This window comes from Eutrigla gurnardus, assembly GCF_963514095.1.
Source record: "Eutrigla gurnardus genome assembly, chromosome: 8".
NCBI classification, from domain to species: domain Eukaryota; kingdom Metazoa; phylum Chordata; class Actinopteri; order Perciformes; family Triglidae; genus Eutrigla; species Eutrigla gurnardus.
Window position 1 is genome coordinate 29393223 of NC_139922.1, and position 14157 is coordinate 29407379.

The window sequence follows — 14157 nt, forward strand, 5'->3', positions numbered from 1 at the left end:
AAATAAGTAGAGAGGAGCTGTTTAATTTAAACCTTCAATGATCAGAACTTCTTTGATATAAAAAAGAAAAACTGTTCCCTTTCAGTCCTGGTAGCCTTCCTTCAGACTACGGGAACAAAAGCTCTCCTCCTGGGCCATGTTAGCATCATTGCTAAGCTAATATTAGCATTCAGCAAAGTGTAACGTGTGACACGGATCTCAAGACGCAGGAAACCCCAAGACGATCTGGCCGTCGACCAATGGGAGCACAGAACAGCTGTTAACAATGGAAGAAGCGACAGAGGAACGCGTAGTGAAACGGAGGAAACATTTCCTGTAACTATGGCGACAGCAGCCCCGCCTCTTGACGATGGCGAACGGAGTGAAGAAAGAAAAGAGCCATGATTGGTCTCAAGTCACGACGTGGTCCGAACCAGGAGTTAGCGTGTTCAGGCAGAACGTAAGGTGACTTTATATCCGCCACAGTTGGATATAAAGTCGAAGGAAAGACACGAATGGACGTGAAGAGACAGCGAAGACACGTCTGTATGATTTCAAAAATAAGCTAAAAAATTGTGCTTAGCCCAGACTGGTTGGAAACACAGCAGAAAGAAACCCCCTGAGCACACACACGCATGGTTGGTTGCTGGTTAGCTCACCGCTAACATTCAGCGTTGTGTGTTCTATCCTAAGGGGCTTTTGAGCAAGACAACGAAACGCCAACATCGCCTCTTCTGGTTGAACTCCACATTGACTGCAGTGTGATAGGAGAATAATCCAGTTTCACGGTGTGAAGATCGGAAGAAGAATATTGGTTTGAACAGAAACATTTCTGGGGGTTCGGAGAAAGTCGATTGATATTTCTTTTGCAGGTTTTCACGTCTAAGTGACTTTATCCATCTGAGGACAACGAATGTACAATAAAACGTGAGTCGGTGACGCTGGTGCAGAAACATATTGACAAAATAGTTAAAAGTATTATTGACTCACACAGTGAGCGATTGTATGAGAGATAGAGGTGAAGTCCAGCCCCGTCCTGCATCCACCATGGGACCTTATTTTGGAAAAAAGTAGAGACACACATCTGTTTGATCCTGAATTGTGCCATGAAATACACATATGATGTATGATTCAAAAAGATAATGTTTTAAGTCTCAGTGTGTCGTAGGTTTCTCGTCGTATCTCCCACGGCGTACGTCACCAACACGACCGTTAGCTCGTTAGCCGTTAACTTAGCTACGTTCCTTCACCGTTATCTTAGCTGATGTGTTTTATCCAGCGACTCTTTTTATCAGCTGGGAAGAGAAAGAAGGAGCTGTTGGGAATGTGAGTGAGCCTTGAATTGACCCTTGTGGAACACCAATTGTTAGTGTGAACAGAGAGAGGGACGCCACTTACCTCCCTGTTGGTGGATTTAAACGGTCTGACACTTCAACAGTTAGACCACGAAATAAGGTCCCATGGTGGTCCACATGGAGGGGGGGGGGGGGGGGACACTTCACCTCTATTGACTAGAGCTGTGATGCAATGTCAGCAAATTAACTGAAATGTCATGCTACAACGTTTTGCTGCAGTTGTCATATTGCCTTTTAATTTACAGGTGCATCATTTGTAAATCACTTTCCCAGAATGCCTTTTGAGAATCTCGAAGGGGGGGTTGGGGACACGTTACATTTTTAGTTACTATTTCCTTCTCCTGTGAGAGGAGAAATTGGTCTCTGTCTCTTCTTGGAGGATTTCTTCCCATGTGAACGATTCTTTTTTAATTGTTTTAATATATATATAGATTGTTCATATTAAGTCTATAATACTGTGTTGATCATGAGGGTTTTTTCACGGCGTGGTTGTGTCCATCGTTGTCTTGGACCTGTATTAAAATGAGATATTAACGATATGAAATGCATGAATTAAGTATTGAACATTGTGGATTATTGGACATAATTATTGAATCTAGAGTGGTGTAGTAAATTAAAATGAAGTTTAAACAGATGTGTGATGTCTTCATTGGCCTTTCTTTGAGTCACATAACAAGTGAGTCAGCACATTTACGTTGTATGAAAGCTAGATAACAGGAAGTGAAGGATCGGGACCAACACCCAGAGGAAGGAAGTCAAACTTTACTCTTACCCTTCCACTTTCTGTATCTCCATTCTCAAAGTTCTCATGCCCGATGTTGATCCGTTTTCTGACACGGCCATCATCAGTCGGAGTTGTTTTGGTAGATCTCTTAACTCTGGCAGCATCATGCACCAGTGACGTTGACTTGACCGACATACCGATCCATTCCGTTTCACACAAGCTTTGATATTGGTTCAGTCATTTTTTGCAAGAGCAACAAACAGCTAGCAAATGGTCTGTGTTTTTAATGAGTCCAGTGAGCTCCTCCAGAGCTAAAGTATAGACTGGCTTCACCGCTGGGTCACCTACCATCAAATTTATTTTTGAGGTTTTATGCAGAGTTTTCTTTTGCGGGGAATCAGCCATGTTAATGACAGAGCTCGAAGTTCCATCCAAACAAGTTTCCTCCCGACACTATTTTGCTGCCGCACCACAGCGGCTTCTGAAGCTTAGCACCCAAAGATGATTTGCTGAAAGAAATACAAATGAGCCAGAGCGTTTTTTCCCAGATCCCAGAGATGCGATCACTGTAGCCAGACCCTTCTACTGTGGAGACAGGGTTGGCAAAGCCAGACTAAATGAAAGCAGGCAAAAGGAGAATCATCACATCAAGCATAGCGTTAGTTCTGGCAGGCCACGACGTCAAGCTCTAAATCAGCAGCAACAGCGTAGCTGTCAAAACCGAGGAAATCAGCTGACGGCTCAGCTGACTCCCCGTGCTCGCTTCCTATTGGGAAATTGCATTCAGAGCGCGCTATTTAAACTGCTCTAGCCTGACCTCCCTCGTTACCTCTGCCAGCGTTTTCAACCCACCTCCACCCCAGCTCCTCCTGTCATCCGTTATGTACCTTACCATTGTTCTTGTTGGTTGCTCTGCTCTGTCTGGGGTTTTTCTTTGCTGCTACGCTCCCTGCTTATGCCGTTCATGATGGCTCATGAAGGGCAGGAATGTGCTCTTCCTGCCTCAGGCTTTCCACGCAAGCGCGTGGAAGAGCAGGGAGTCCCAGAACAGTACCATACCGCCAAATGAAACTTGTGCAAATAAATAAAGATTATTTTTGACAAAGTGGTCCTGACTGAAATAGATTTAACATCTAACATAGAAAAAGACTAAAAGATTCCCACAAAACTGCAAACAAACTGGAACTTCCAGGAAATAGCCACAGCCTAGGTCAACATGATCAGAAAACGTGATTATCAAGCCATTCAGAGTTGGCTTCCCTCTCCTATGTCACATTCTGGCTCATCACAATATACCAGTCGGCAACCTCCAGTCGTGAATCCAAAGCTGGCATACTTAAAGCTGCACATTCTCTCCGCTGGCCATCAGGGGGTGATTGTATAGAAGTCTATGAGAAAATCTAGCGCTCGACATTTTTGGGAATCCATGATGGATTAAAATGTAGCACATTTGTCATCTGAACATTCATTTGGTGAACTCCAGGGTTAGGGTTAGGGACAAAAATCTGTGTGACGCCCCATAATCTGTATTATCAAGAAAAAAGTAGGCGGACGGAGCAGTGAAGAGCAAAAGTGTTTCTTGAGAAAAGGGAACTGGGACAAATCCTGGAAAAAAATTACAAATAAAATAAATAAGGTCAAATAACAGAAGAAAGTCAATAAGAGGAAGCAAAACAACATGTAGGCCAAGAGACTTTGACTTTGACTGAGAGACTCAGCTGTTTGTCTCCACCCATCATTTACACTTTAAGGGATACTTCTGGTCATATTCTTAATGTCTTACCAAAACCAAGAATTCATTATTTCCAGACTAAATGTGTTAGAAGCTTTAAACAATGAATGGCAGCATCTAAACGTCTTGCCGTTACATGTTCGGTTGCCAGAATCGATATTCCAACAGACTCAACTTCTAGAGAATCCAGACAGTATCATTTCAGAGCAACAGGTGTTTCAGTGACCGTGCTAACTGGTGACTTTCAGCTCGTAGTAACTTCAGTAAATAGTCGGTGTAGATCATAAACAGATGGATTCAAAACTGATTGATGTTCAGTATGTCCAACAGTCGCGTAGCTACGAGCAACCACAGTCCACAGACGCATTCAGCGCCACCAGTTAACACGGTCACTGCTTCAACCTAAACACCGCTTTGACGACTACTCGACTGTTATCGACCATTTTCAAACTCAATCAAGTCAAACCTCTGAGTCTCTTGGTGTTTGATGTTCTGTACTTGATCCACGGACGTAATTTGGGGGGGGGGGGGACACAGGGGACATGTCCCCTGCACTTTTTCAAAAGGCCGTTTTAGTCCCCTGCACTTTTTACGGTCCAAAAAACGATGTTACGCTTTAGTAAACAAAGCGTAACAACAAGTAAACAACAAGCTCCTCGATCGGCTCTGCCGTTTCTTGTGTGATTGGCCGTCCCCGCTGTCACTCCATCTTGCTTGCACACCGGTCTGCTAGTCTGCGGTCAGGAGTCCTACAGGAGTCCGCTACTGTACGTTAGTTCACGTCAGCTCGAAGGATTGTAATATCAGAGGTTTCATTTACATTAAAGTTTGAATCGGTGTCCGTATGCGTATGTGCGTGTGTGCGCACGTGCATGTGTGTGTGTGTTTGGTAATTAGACGCAGCCAGGATGTCTAAAAAAAGAGAGAAGTGGACATAAGAGACTTCTTTAGAAGTAAAAGTGTAAGTTACTCAAAGAAATGCGTTACACCCATCCTGCAACACCGGTTCCCAATAAAGCAGCATAAGCACTTCAAGATCCTCCTCATCATTTACAAAGCTCTCAATAATCTGATCAATAAAATGTATTATTATTATTGTTGTTATGGATTAGAATTGGGTGATAATTTTTTGCTACATGCTTTACAGTCAAACCAAAAAAGGGAACAGTAAACTTAAAAGCAATAGAAAACTAGAAGAACTACTAGAAAACACAGTGAACTGAAAGAGTTTTATTAAAAATACTTGTGTCCCCCCCCCCCACCTCTGAAATGAAAATTTCGTCCTTGACGTGATCTCTGATCAAGTGACATTAAGCTTGCGTCAACCCTTATTGCTGCAAATAACATTGACCTTCTTGATCTAATTTGCAACAGAAGATTCATTTTGAGAGAAATTTATTGATGACGATTGCAACTTTTGGCGATGTTTGTCTCCGAAATGTTTTCAATTGATGTGTCTGCCAAGTGGATCAGCGCAGTGTTTCACACACTGACCTGTGACCTGTGACCTGAAGGATTCTAGGACTCAGAAACGGGATTTTGGGTAGAGAGGAAAAAAAACTTGCTGGGCATTTTTCTTTTCGTCAGAACCAAAGCAAAAAAAAGAGGAAGTGGCACCGATCATCAATATAAAGCAACTTCAGCTTCCCGACCTGATCAGACCAGACAGAGAGTGGAAGGAAGGAGTGAAGTCCATCATGGTCAGATTCACAATGAACGTCCACCATGTTCTCCTTTTCTGCTTTGTATCAGGTGAGAACTGATTACCTGTCTCTCTGCTTTTACACATCCTTGGTGTAATTGTTGCCCAAATGTTCAGTGTTTCTCAGATGCTGTATACTCGGATGTCTCTTTCTGTGATGCCTTCTGTTGTTTCTGCTGCAACATTTCCACGATCAAGTTTATTGTAATTAAACCTCAACCCAATTTAATCTTAAAGATATACTGCACACTTTTTCTGCACTGTTTTATGAAACACAGCAATGCTGGTGATTTTTTTTCAAATACATTATTTTATATTTACATTATTATTGGGTTATATTTGATAAACAAGTACATTTGTTATGTCGTTGGTGTTAGTAACGTACAGAAGTTATCGGAACATGGGTGTTGAATGCCAAACTTTGAACAGCATTCGCATATGTGTTCCTCTGGTCCAGGTGCTTGATAGTCTGTAAGCACACTGAAGTGGGTCTAGTGAGTCAGCGTGATTAAAGATCTGACTCACCGTTAGAAGCACTTCATGACAGTGGAGGTGAGTCCTACTTGGTGGTACTCACATAGGAGGGACCTTCTGGGCACCTCTCTAAAGGTGACGAAGGTTCATAAACCTTTACAGAACGTTGGGGATGTTTGTAAAACGTCTTCTTTTAATTATGAAAGTGTTGCGGTTCAAAGTTCCTAATATGCCTTTTTGCTTCTTTTTTTTTTTTTTTCTGGTCACATTGCATCATTACAAAGAGGACATTTGGGACCTTAAGAGACGATTTCACATTTTCCCAGAATGCTTCGCTGTTGCTCATATGCAAACGTCTTATTGAGGACTTAATTGTAGTGTTTGCATCTTTGTCATATCTCAACGTTTTTGATATGGCTTTAGGGGGATGTTCCATTTTGATTATTTTGTGGTCACATTGCAATGCTGCAAAGAGGACAATTGAGACATTAAAATTATGATTCCCCTGTTATTCACATAGGGATATTTCATTCAGAGCTGCATCTCAGTTGGTAGGCCTACACAGTATGATCCCTACCACGCTGAAGCTGTACTTCCATTTTCCTGTTATGGTAACATAGAACATAACTTGCATTGCCTCTTTATGTTCTATGTCTTTATAGTCAGTTGGACTATTTGGGTGGGTTTTGTTTGCACATTGAGTTGCATTATTTTTTGTATGGTCTCCATTTTGAATTCCATGGTTTATGTTAGATTGTTAGATTTTCATCTTGTTAATGGTCAAATTAGTCTGTCTATTGACTGTGATTATTTTAGAAGTAGAATTTCTTCAGGTCCCTGATGGTGCTACTAGAGTGCTCCTGCATGGTCCTCCCGCAGGCCTGGGGGAGCACTGCACAGATCCAAGGTTTCACAGCTGAACTTTATTGTATTATAATTACTGGGATGTGTCTCTTGTCTGCATACACCCTGAGGAAGGCGCAAGCCGACACACGTTGGTGTTTTTTTTTTTATTACCCACTAAAATAAAGGGTTTTTAACTTTTTCAAACTCACCTGAGTGCCTGTACTTTTTTCTTTTTGTTAAATTACCCTTAGCAAGAGACCAGTAGCCCTCCTGTGATCCTTTATAGAACATAACTGTTTGGGAATATATATGTATATCTGTTTTAATAAAAAGAACATTGACATCCCTGCACCCTTTAAAAACTCCACATCATTAATGTCCAGGAGCGTCCCATTATAATAGTCCCGGAACATTCCCAGAATGTCTTAAATGTTCTTTGAAAGTCCACTGAATATTCCCACAACCCTTCAAAGAGCTCCACATTGCGAGCGTGCTGGAACAGTCTGAGAACCTTGCAAGTGAAGTTTCTATCTGTGTATTTAGTAAGTGCATTATCCCTTCCTAATCTTTGTTCTTATTCCCAACAGCACTGTATCATGGAAACACTCGGCTCGTCAGTGCAAAAGTCTTCATTTTTACAGGAGTTGAAGGAGGAAGTGGTACACTAAATTGCCACCCAGCTGTGGTTGGAAACACAAAGTTCTTCTGCAAAAATGAATGTAAAGCTGAGGATATTATCATTAAAACAGAAGGTGTCAGCAGTCACACTGGCAGATACAGCATGACATACAGGAACGATACTTCTGGATTCGGAATTCTGTCTGTGACCATCAGAAATCTGAGCAAGTCTGACTCAGGATACTACAAGTGTGGTTTGGGCAAAAATTTGGTTCCAGATTCATACCAGGATCTTGACATCAGAGTTTCAGTTGAAGGTGAGTTTCTAAAGTCATTAAAGGTGCAATGTATAAGATCTGGCTGGAATTGTTATTTCAAACATTTAATAAATGAACAGACGTCTATGTATTGTGTTGCAGAGATATCTATTGAAATTAGTATGCTAATATTTTATCTTCCCCGCCACCGGGAGGCGGCTTCCTCAGGATTCAGGGACGAGCATAGGCTCCAGTAGACTTAGCTGTAGAGACTATTTAGCCAGCGCATTGGATTTTAAGTTGAAGTGATATGAAAAATGCCTTTTTAATCCATTTCCATCAAACCCAAATATTTAAAAATATGCACTGAAAAAAGTGACCATTTTCTGAGTACTTTTATATCAAAATCCAATATAAACATGACGGGCTTACATCAGCCAGCACCAACCAATTTCAACCAATAACATCAAGACATCCATTCATCCATCCATCAATCTGTAACTTTAAGCAGCACAGAATTAGATAAGTTACTCTTTTCAGGCACCTCCCAATGTCATGTCCCGCCTGCCTTTCCTGTTTCACTTGGTAATACCATACCATATGGAAGGTAGGCGCTCGTGAAGTGCAGCTCAATGAGCTCCCAATGTGGATCCCTGTTAATGTGAAGCATGAACTCTCAGACTGCAGCATTTTCCATGAAGTACAGACAATAACTAACGATTCTTCATCTTTTCAGAGGCGCCGTTGGATAAAAATTCTGGATTTGCCATGACAAACGTTGAAGGAGAAGTGATCACTCGTGGATGCACCAATACTGTCTTTGGAAAGCACAAGTTCTTCTGTAAGGGTGAATGTACGAAACAAGAAGACATTCTCATTGAAACAGACGGCATCAGAGCGCAGAGCGGCAGATACACCATTGAATATATCGCAGGATCAATATACGGACTGTATATGACCATCAATCAGGCGACCAAGTCGGACACCGGACGGTACAAGTGTGGTTACGGCAGAGCTTTGGCTCCAGATTCACAAAACGCATTTCCAATTATTGTCATAGATGGTGAGTTTTTGCTTTGTTGAATGTCATGGAAGTATCTTCATAATCCACGTACAGCACCTTCTGTTAACATTAGAGAGGAAGTTAACCCCAGACTTTTGGCTTAAGTGTCAGCACAAGCCGACACAATAATCCTAAATGGTTTTCTTTCACACGTTTTTAGACCCACAAGGAGAAGTGGAGCAAGCAGTGAACAACCAGCTTTCAGGTACAGGAGGAAACCCTCTGTCCCTCTGCTGACTTTAAGTCAGTTGTGGTGGATTTGCCAGCACTTCATTTTCACATTAATTTGACTATATGTTGAATTGTTTTCTTAAAAATGGTGTATGTGAGGACGTTTACACGATGTAAAGCACATCAGGTTCCAATCACGTCTGTCTCTTCCTTCCCAGCCACCAGCGATCCCCCTCCCCATGCAGGTTACTTCTTGCCTCTGGTTGTTTGCGTGTCCCTTATTGGTGTGATGCTGTTGGTTATTTTTCTGCTGCTCCTCTACGTGAGGAAGACGAGGAGGATGGACAACAGTGCCACGGTGACTTTCTCAGAAATAGACTAAAGCAGGTTCTCATCTTTAATCGGCAGCTCTTGATTTAAATGTCTAAGATTATACGTGTCCCTCTAAAAACATCTGGTACTTAACATTCAGCGATGATGGTTGCATGCTGCCCTCTGCTGCATAACACTTGAACACACACGCTTTGGCTCCTGTGTTGTGGTTGGATTTAAATGTGGCACAGAAAATTCAATTCACAATGCAAAGCAATGCATCTGGTTAAGCAACAAGTTTTTCATTTAGTACATAAAAATATGCCCCATGGGTTCGACCATGGCATGTAATCTGATCTGTTGTCACTTGCCTGTTATATTTTCAGTTCCCTGTCATCTATAACAAGTTCGCTCCGGCCTCCACCTGTGACGACAACACCCACGAGACCAGCGATTATTAGGGGCCAAGCTGCTGCACAGATCACGTTTCCGTTTTGGATCCTTCTCCATAGAATCAGTGGCCGATGCTTGTGGATTGTAGAAGTGGCAGCATCAGTAAGGACACAGCGGTGGGAAGGGGGGGCTTTCATTCAAGATATGATAATGTATTAATCTGTGTGATCAGTTGGCCTAGTCTGCTCATAATATGTGTGTTAACATCTCATCTGCATTATTTACAGCAGGTAAAGTAATAGAACAATAAACAATATTTTTGATTTAACTGTTTTTTGTTTTGTTTAAAATGCATTAAAGAGACAGTGTGTAGGAATTACTCCCAAAATCCTGGTGAAATTGTATTTTGCATTCAAACGAATAGTGCTCTCTAGCGCGTCGCTTTGTTGCAACTACGGTAGCTGTTATGTACCAAGAAGCTATGACAACATGTCATCCAATACCACTTCAAGTAATTACTCCTGGAGCAAGATAGTGATTTATGTTGCCATGTTGATATTGGTTTAGTTTTGGTAGCCTTCCATTAGTAGCCTATAGCATCGGCTAACAACAACAACAACACACAACAAACACAAACAAATGTAACTAAAGCGCTTATATTGCTCTACAACACTGACTGTTAAAGGCAAGAGGTCATCCACCACGGGCAGAAAACAAAGCTCGGTAAAAGTCGCTCTCTGGGAGCTCCAGGGAGAACAGCGGGACGTGGGTGCGCCAGTATCCGAGATCTGTGCCCCACAGGCGAAAAAAAAGTCAGTCAAAGTCACTGTCCACTCCAGGGGGGAGAGCCGGTTCCGTGCACGCACCCTACGTGTCTGGAAGCGCCTCTCGCTGATGTGATCTCCTTTCATTCACGCTGGCTCTGAACGAAATCGGTCCAATGTAAATACAAATAAGAAATTCTTTGCTTACGAGGATAAATCAGATTATTGGCAGAGGTAATTATACACTTATGAGGACCTATTTATGAATGAAGATATTGATTTTAGCTAATAAATTACTTAAAATGTTACACACTGTCCCTTTAAAACCTCTGTGTAATGCTGTGCCGTGTGAAAAATAATATGATTTTGAAATGGCAGTAGAGGACCAAGAAGGCCTTGGTGCCAAGAACAGAGATATGGGAGAACCTGAGACTTTTAGAGATGCTTGTCCCGCCCCTTCCTGTGTCCACCATGGTAGCTAATTTTTCAGGCAGAAATATGTCAACTGTGAGAACAAGTGAGAAAATACTGAAGACTCCCAGGGAAATATATATTTTTTAAATTAATAAGATTAAAAAATATGTTTATCGATCATATCTGCCAATATTAAAGGGACAAAATTGAACATCGTAAACTGAACAGTATTCAGGTTCAAATCCAAACATTAGCATTTTTGCCTCAAATTACAGTAGGTTTGGTCTGGATCCTTGCTGGCTGGTTGGAGGCCGTGGTAGATGGGGTCTCCACATGTGGAGGACGAAGCCATGTTCTCATAGATGGTAGACTCCTGGAACAGAGAAAACATCAAACCTGAACTAGAGAAAACATAAAACCTAATCAGAGAAAACATCAAACCTGAACCAGAGAAATCATCAAACCTGAACCAGAGAAATCATCAAACCTGAACCAGAGAAAACATCAAACCTGAACCAGAGAAAACATCAAACCTGAACCAGAGAAAACATCAAACCTGAACTAGAGAAAACATAAAACCTGAACCAGATGTAGCACCCACAGTAAATAACTCAAGGCCAGGACTAGTACCCGCAATACAGCATCACAATAGACCCGCAATCAGAAAGCTAGGCTACGCTCTGGGAGGGAGTAAACGAGAGGCTGAGGTTTGCTTTTTAGAAGAAATATATTTCACACCAACCATAAGACAACCAACAACAGTAATAGTGCAAATATTGTACAGTGGAAAAATGTATGTACACTTATTATGGACGGCCAACTCCAATTAATCAATAGCTACTATCCATTGCATATAGACAAAAATTCAATAAGACAAGACCCCCAATGTTCTGCTCGCTACTAACAGGTCACAACCCGGCTGCCCACCCACAGTTCATGAACAACCCACGTCTGGGTTGAAGTTGAATCCAGGGGGAGGTATAGGTGAGGGAGTGTATGGGACAAAGTGTGTGTGTGAGAGTTGGGGTGAGAGTTCGATGTAGGCTACAGAGAGCCCCCTACCGGCCTGGCAGGAGGGGGGGCTGCAATCTTTTCCAGCGGTAGGCTCTAGGCCTGCTCCTTAGCTCGCCATCATTCCAGAACCTGGCCTGAAGAACAGGACCACAGTTCATACGTACAATATACATCAATAAATAGTAATCCAGTGTGCACATAATTTAATCCAAACTAGTAGCACTAGGGTAAATTACTTCAAATATTCATGATTCAGCAATAGGAAAATAAATAAACATCATTTGCAAATCATAAACGACATTTACAATATAATTTAGCCATGATCCAACCACATATCATCAGTACAAATGCCATGATTCAAAATCTTAAAACCACATTAATTACATTGCAGCAATACACTAACACAATTCATTCATTCCAGGACTCAGCTTTAGTTTTGGAGAAACCAGACATGTTTAGCAACCCAGCGCTAACCGCGTCTATTAAAATGAATGGCGTTGGCTAGGCTAATGCTACAAACAATTGGACTCACCAGTCTCCGCGCAAGCTACGCTCACTCATTCAGACATCCGCACGGCAAATCTCGGCCCGGCAAGAGGCTCCTATAAATTAACAGATCGCTTAACTGTCAGCCATCATAAAAATGAGAAAGCAGCGGTTGAAATAGTTTTACCCGACCTGTAGCGCGTCTCTCCTGCAGCTTCCCCACCGCTCTTACCGAGACTGAACACCGCGGTTCTATACTTAAACGCGGTTGGTCGCGCCCACCAACCAGCGTCACAACCGATTGGTCCACATGGACCACGCGAGAACTGGCCCTAAAGTCGCGAGATTTTGACTTGACTTAACGGGGAGGGAAAAAAAGGAATAACCTGTCACCTGGGTTACACAGAGAAAACATCAAACCTGAACCAGAGAAATCATCAAACCTAATCAGAGAAAACATCAAACCTGAACTAGAGAAAACATAAAACCTAATCAGAGAAAACATCAAACCTGAACCAGAGAAATCATCAAACCTGAACTAGAGAAAACATCAAACCTGAACCAGAGAAATCATCAAACCTGAACCAGAGAAATCATCAAACCTGAACCAGAGAAAACATCAAACCTGAACCAGAGAAATCATCAAACCTGAACTAGAGAAAACATCAAACCTGATCCAGAGAAAACATCAGACCTGAACCAGAGAAAACATCAAACCTGAACTAGAGAAAACATAAAACCTGAACCAGAGAAAAAAATCAAACCTGAACTAGAGAAATCATCAAACCTGAACTAGAGAGAACATCAGACCTGAACCAGAGAAAACATCAGACCTGAACCAGAGAAAATGTCAATCCTGAACCAGAGAAAATGTCAATCCTGAACCCATAGGCGTAATTTATGGGGGGGATGGGTGGGTTGTAACCCACCCAATAATCCAAACCAACCGCCACAACTCACCCAATATGATATCAGAATTATTGATATTGAATGTTAAGCATTATAATCACAACAGTGTGGTAGATTTTCTCAATTTACCAGTAAAAAATAGTGACGTTTGTCTGTGCCCCCTCCCGCTCTGAGATTTGGTTTCGCCCATCTTGCCGGACCTGCGCTTCTCTACTGTCTCTCCCCGCATCAGCAGTGGTATGAAGAAAGCATGCGGAAAAAAGCAAAAGAATAAAAGAATCTTCCCAACAGGAGGTAGCTACTGCTAGGGCTCCAGTGCCACCACTCACGAGTCAAATCATGTTACTGAACAAAAGTTAGACCCCCCCCCAGCCGGCGAGTTTGACAGTGCGTGCGCGTATAGCCCCGTTCACATACGTCGCTACTCGCCCGTCACTCGCTTTCTCGCTGAATTCTACTCGCTGCCAAAAAAAAGCTCACTGCCGCCGGCGGCGACTTCAAACGGAAACTCTCTGTGGAACTCTCTGTTGACGTCCACTGTCAATCATCTCTATTCTACATTGTGATTGGTACTCGCTTGGTACTCACTTCACTCGTATCGCAGAAAGTTAAAATTATTCTATCTCCGATCGACCACATCGCATCGCCTGTCCTGGCCGCATTCCACTAGAACACATTCACATTCATTGACAGCTTTTTCTCAGAGATGGGCGAGTGGCGACGTATGTGAACGAGGCTTCAGTCAAAACCAAAACACCAAGGAAGGCTGAGGAATACTCACCTACTTTTATTATTATTATTATTATTATTATTATTATTATTATCCATCCATCCATCCATTTTCTTCCGCTTTATCCGGGACCGGGTCGCGGGGGCAGCTGCCTGAGCAGGGACGCCCAGACTTCCCTCTCCCCGGACACTTCCCCCAGCTCCTCCGGGAGGAC

At 42.4% G+C, this 14157-nt stretch overlaps 1 protein-coding gene and 1 long non-coding RNA gene across 2 annotated transcripts; one reads left to right on the forward strand and one right to left on the reverse strand.

Annotated features, from left to right (window-relative positions):
* The first annotated feature begins 5387 nt into the window (after nt 1–5387).
* On the forward strand, nt 5388–9927 carry LOC311017065 (polymeric immunoglobulin receptor-like). Its single transcript, XM_084015200.1, has 6 exons — nt 5388–5542; nt 7400–7747; nt 8424–8750; nt 8911–8955; nt 9140–9279; nt 9620–9927. The coding sequence occupies exons 1-6, from the start codon at nt 5488–5490 to the stop codon at nt 9692–9694; spliced, it is 990 nt and encodes a 329-aa protein (XP_083871326.1). The 5' UTR covers nt 5388–5487; the 3' UTR covers nt 9695–9927.
* Nucleotides 9928–11587: 1660 nt separating this feature from the next.
* On the reverse strand, nt 11588–12542 carry LOC311016874. The gene is made up of 3 exons (XR_014597544.1): nt 12497–12542; nt 12351–12420; nt 11588–11947 (listed from the first exon to the last, which is right to left on the reverse strand). It is a non-coding gene; the product is annotated as an uncharacterized lncRNA (long non-coding RNA).
* Between the last annotated feature and the right edge of the window lie 1615 nt (nt 12543–14157).

Excerpts from the sequence above, each read along its gene's own strand:
- LOC311017065 (XM_084015200.1), top strand. The coding sequence starts at position 5,488 with ATGGTCAGATTCACAATGAACGTCCACCATGTTCTCCTTTTCTGCTTT. Across the intron at positions 5,543-7,399 it reads CCTTTTCTGCTTTGTATCAG|CACTGTATCATGGAAACACT; the intron begins GTGAGAACTGAT and ends TATTCCCAACAG. Across the intron at positions 7,748-8,423 it reads CATCAGAGTTTCAGTTGAAG|AGGCGCCGTTGGATAAAAAT; the intron begins GTGAGTTTCTAA and ends TCATCTTTTCAG.